The 5510-nt window shown below is 35.4% G+C and overlaps 1 protein-coding gene across 1 annotated transcript in view; it reads left to right on the forward strand.

Annotated features, from left to right (window-relative positions):
- LOC109831504 (calnexin homolog) overlaps positions 1487-5510 on the forward strand; it is a 23748-nt gene continuing 19724 nt past the window's right edge. Inside the window, 5 exon segments of the mRNA XM_020398837.1 lie at positions 1487-1687; positions 1779-1848; positions 4109-4356; positions 4358-5245; positions 5343-5414. Coding sequence (XP_020254426.1) covers positions 1607-1687; positions 1779-1848; positions 4109-4356; positions 4358-5245; positions 5343-5414 — 1359 coding nt within the window. The 5' untranslated portion in view covers positions 1487-1606.

Raw genomic sequence — 5510 nt, forward strand, 5'->3', positions numbered from 1 at the left:
TATATTCATCATATTATGTTTATTTTTATCTAGTACCGGTGAAAATATAGTTGTTGCAATGAACATTATAGTTGTACTATCTTAGGTGAAATCATTAAATTTCATAATATCTATGTGATGGTTCGTGAAATTTTGTTCAACATGATGGTTTTCAAAAATCAGTAATTTGTTAACTTATTATATTAGTAATAGAATATATTGATCATAACAATTTGTTGCTTGTCTGTTTGTTTGTTTTTTTAATCTTTTTGGAGAGGTAACTTTACCTATGATAGTATGATCATTTGAGTAGGGATCACATAATAACTACTTTCTAAAGTTACATTATCCAAACCAAACAAGCACTTTATGATTTTAATGGAATAAAAAAACAAAGAAAAGTGTGAAAGTAAAAAACGATGAGGTGGACATTAACTTTCCAAATTGTGTCATAAATACACAATTTTACCAACAACAACCAAACGGGCCCTTAATTAGTTTTCTGCCAAAATCGGAGGTTTTGGAGAGGAAATCATGTTTCCTGTTTGGGTGATGTGGCTACGCGTGTTTATTTGTCCTTCCTTTTTCTTTTCGCGAAACAAACAGTGAAAATGAAGAGTTTCTGATGGTTTTAGAGAATTTCTCACAGATTAGACAAATTTCCTTCAGTTTCCTTCATTTTTTTTGGCAACCAAACGGGCCCTACATGGAAAAGTTAAGTGAAAACTGAACGCCTATAATTTGGTCAATTTTATTATTCGTTTCGATGTACTACCAAGTAGAGCAAACTTGTGGATTAATAGATCTTCAAATTAATGCATTAATGCTATGATTAACACCAAATTAACTGCAAACTAAAAAGAGCTTTGCTACAGGGACCTAAAATATGAGACCAATAAAGGGGACAAGTGAGGTGTCCCCCTCCTATTGGATAATGAGTTGGCCATCATTAATGATGGCCAACTCATTATCCAATAGGAGGGGGACACCTCACTTGTCCCCACTATTGGTCCCATATTTTGGGTCCTTAAAAGAATTTTTCAACTAAAAATCTGACGTGGCAAAATACTATTGTGATGTAGCCACGCTCTCACAAAAGATCATTGGTTGAACCTCCTCACCGCACTATCAGTCCTTCAATGAACAAATTTTCACTGTAGACCCAAACCAATTTTTTATTATCAAAATCGACCGATTTTTTTTAATTACCAAAATCGACCCGTTTTATGCCACGTAGGCGTAATCCAGTTTCCTAATTAGTCGGGGTTGCCAACCCCGACTGTTTAGGAGTTGTTAAACCGGGTTTTAAGGCTTCTAATCGGGGTTTAACAACTCCTAAACAGTCGGGGTTGGCAACCCCGACTAATTAGGAAACTGGATTAAGCCTACGTGGCATAAAACGGGTCGATTTTAATAATTAAAAAAAAATCGGTCGATTTTGTTAATTAAAATTCCGTTTGGGTCTACAGTGAAAATTTATTCGTCCTTCAATTCGTCCCACCAATACGATCTGCTCTCTGGAAGCTCACGAATCAGAGTTTAGGGGGTTTTTTTTAAGAGATTTTTTTTTCCTTCAAAAATTTTCCCTTCAACCTCGGGTTCTCTTTATGGTTATGAGATTACATTAATGGCGAAGTCACAGATCGCGTCTCGGTTTCTTCCGCTTTCGATCCTGTGCTCCACGCTTCAGATTCGAGCTTCAGATCCTGTAATTTCTCTCGAACTATGGTGATATTTTTGTCATAAATTTTACAGTTTCTTTTTAAAGGGGGAAGTTAATTATTTAGAGTATTCTGCAGTTGTTTTACGAATCATTTGATGAAGCATTTGAGGGTCGGTGGATCGCATCGGAGAAGGATGAGTATAAAGGTAAAATAAAAAATAAAAAGAGAGAGAAAAAAACCTCAGATCAGAATAATTTAGTTCAATGTCCCCGTTTTGGCGTTAAAATTCGATTATTTTTCTAGATCTGAGGTTTATTCAAGGTTTTAGGGTTTCAGAGTAATGTTGAAATTTTAACAAAATTTTATTGTTTATAGATGTTATCGTATCATTTCCCGTAAATTATCAGTCTTAATTGTTAGAATTAATATGAAACTATAATCCTCCACCCTCACCATAACTTCGGAGTTTTGATGTAATTGTAGAGGGACTTAATTTAAGATGATATAATAGCAATCTAGGACATTCAACGTGTGGGGGCATGTTAAAATTAATATAAAACTATAATTCTCGACCCTTATCATAACTTTGGAGTTTTCAGAGTTTTGTTCTAATGGTTAGAAGGACTTAATTTAAGATTAATTATCAAAGTGTAGACCTTCATGCTTCAGGGTTTAAAATTTTTCGTTGTAAGATGTATTTGCCTAGCTGATAGTGAAATCTTTGCTTTAAATTTGCAGATCCAACTTAGAATAAGAATGATGGTCAGGTTTACATAAAATTGAATGTTTGAAATGCAATATAGCAAAACGAAACGTGTGACATTCTTAACAGACAACATAGGAAAGGAACCAAACAAGTGAGGGGGGAAAAAGAAGAAACAAGCGAATCTAGATATCAATTAATATTATCAGATATGGTAGGAAGTAAGTTGATCATGATGGATACAGATGTGCATTTTCTTTTCTTTATGTTGTTTTAAAATCTATTCTTAATGCAACTCATGGTTGAAAATAATTAGGAAGGGGAACTAAAGTTTGGGAAGTAACTTTAGGATCTTTTTACATGATTCAACAAATGGTAGACCGATGACTACTGAGGTGATTTGGAACTTGGAAATTTTGGATAGTTGGATGACTTTCTCCTGAGCTAGTTTAGGTTTTTCATTGGGGAGAAAAGTTATTTTATTTGTTTACATTTCACTCATACTTCTGTTTCCTTTGGTTTTTATCTGTTCTGGTCAGGATTGGTGGCTGAGTTCTTATTGTAATATTCAAATGCATGGTCCTGGATGAAAATTTTGCAGTTAGGATCATCTATAGGTCACATTGATTTAGGAGAGAGAGAGAGGCTTCCTCCCGAAGATATATAACAAACTTGATGGAGGTGAGGACATGCACTTCACATCTTTCACCATCATTGTTTGATAGGTGATTCGGAAAATCATATTGTTAGATTATCGAGAACAAGTGTTTATATGCTTGCAACCTTGCATTTCACTTATGTTTCCTTGTGTTTCTGTTTTTTTATTTTTCTTTTCTAGTTGTGATGTAGTTAGAGTTGGTGCTTAACTATGGGGATGTATGGCAAATTTAAAGTGGTGAAAGTCACTTTCTTTTTGAAAATGGGAAAGTGTATCCACGTCAGCAAGCAAGTAAAATCCAAGTTTACAAAAGGAAATTATTGAAAATAGAAAAGTAAAGATGATGTGGCAATATCAATTTACTTTATTTAAATCATATTATATTTTCAATGATTTTTTGTTAGCTACAAATAAATGAATTGGATTGTATGTACTAGGTAAAATTACTCCTTTGTTTTATTCACAATATAAATCCTTTACAAAATTGTATTTACGATATTGTTATCTGTTGGACCATTACACATACTAATTTGATTATGCTTTCCTCATAAAGATTGGTTATGACAATTTCGCTTCAGTGAACTCATTTTTTTCTCTCTTTTAAGACATGTTTGGTTACTATAATCAAAGTATTAGGATTCCAAATACAAAACCTCTTGTTGTGAATGTTTGATTCCCTTTTTTTTCTTGTCATCTTTGTTTTGATTTAAGGCATCCTTGTTGTGAATGTTTGTTACTATAATTGACGTATTAAAATTACAAATACAAAACTGATTGTTGTGAATATTTGGTCCCCCTTTTTTCTTTTTTTTCTTTTTTGTCATCTTTATTTTGGTTTAAGACATCCTTGTTGGAAGATTTTTTTAAAGGAAGCTGCATGCTATCATGTAATATTAATGGCTGGGAATATGTCAAGTATGTTTAACCACAAAAGGTGGAATTGAAACTGATAGAATTTAACATTTTGCAAACAAGTTACAATCATGTTGAATTTTATTTATATTTCCATTATTCTTATCAGAACAAATGAATTTGTAGTGACTTATGTCATATCCAGTATTCAATGGTCATTATTTTTGAATTTTGCATTGAATACTCGTGCAGGTATATGGAAGCATTCAAAGAGTGAGGGACATGATGATTATGGCCTTCTTGTGAGTGAAAAGGCGAGGAAATACGCAATTGTTAGGGAGCTTGGGAAACCAGTTAATCTCCAGGACAGGACCATTGTTCTGCAATATGAGACAAGGCTTCAAAATGGACTTGAGAGTGGCGGGGCATATATTAAATATCTCCGACCTCAGGAGGCTGGGTGGATCCCCAAGGAGTTTGACAATGAGTCTCCCTATACTATCATCTATCATGTTTGGTCCTGACAGGTGTGGATCCACCAACAAGGTCCATTTCATCCTTAAGCACAAGAATCCCAAGACAGGAAAGTTTGTTGAGCATCATCTCAAGTATCCGCCGTCTGTTCCATCTGATAACCTTTCTCATGTATACACCGCAATTCTTGAATCTGATAATGAGCTGCGCATTCTGGTCGATTGCGAAAATAAAAAGAAGGCAAATTTCTTGTCTGGTGATGATTTTGAGCCAGCTGTTATTCCACCAAAGACCATTCCTGATCCCGAGGACAAGAAGCCTGAGGACTGGGATGAGAGGGCCAAGATTCTGGACCCTGATGCTGTTAAACCTGACGATTGGGATGAGGATGCTCCCATGGAGATTGAAGATGAAGAGGCTGTTAAGCCTGAAGGGTTGTTGGATGATGAGCCTGAGGAAATTGATGATCCTGAGGCTACCAAACCTGATGATTGGGATGATGAAGAGGATGGAGAATTTGAGGCGCCTAAAATTGATAACCCCAAGTGTGAAGCAGCACATGGTTGTGGTGAGTGGTAGAGACCCACCAAGAGTAATCCAGTTTACAAAGGAAAATGGCATGCTCCTCTGATTGACAACCCTAACTACAAGGGAATCTGGAAGCCACAGGAGATACCAAATCCTGAATACTTTGAGCTTGAAAGGCCTGATTTTGAGCCGATTGCTGCTATTGGTATTGAGATTTGGACAATGCAGGATGGCATTTTGTTTGACAATGTTTTGATAGCGAGTGATGAGAAGGTAGCAGAGTCATATCGGGAGAAGACTTGGAAACCGAAGTATGAAGTTGAGAAACAAAAGGAGAAAGAAGAAGAGGAAGCTGCTCGTCTTTCAGATGGGCTTTCAGGTTTCCAGGTGATATTTCTCATCTCTTTATTTCATATCGGTCTGTTCACAATTTTGTTTCCTATTTCCTATGTTTAGTCTCATAACTATTTGCATGCAATTGCAGAAGAAGGTATTTGATGTTCTTTACAAGGTTGCTGACATTCCATTCCTGGAGGCATATAAGATCATGATCATTGTAAGTAACGCGTTGCTATTTGCTTACTTGGTGTTATTAATTCCGTGAACTTCTGCTTAGTTATAACTCACATTCTTGTAACTACTGCATATAACA

This window comes from Asparagus officinalis, chromosome 2 (genome assembly GCF_001876935.1).
Source record: "Asparagus officinalis chromosome 2, Aspof.V1, whole genome shotgun sequence".
NCBI classification, from domain to species: Eukaryota; Viridiplantae; Streptophyta; class Magnoliopsida; order Asparagales; family Asparagaceae; genus Asparagus; species Asparagus officinalis.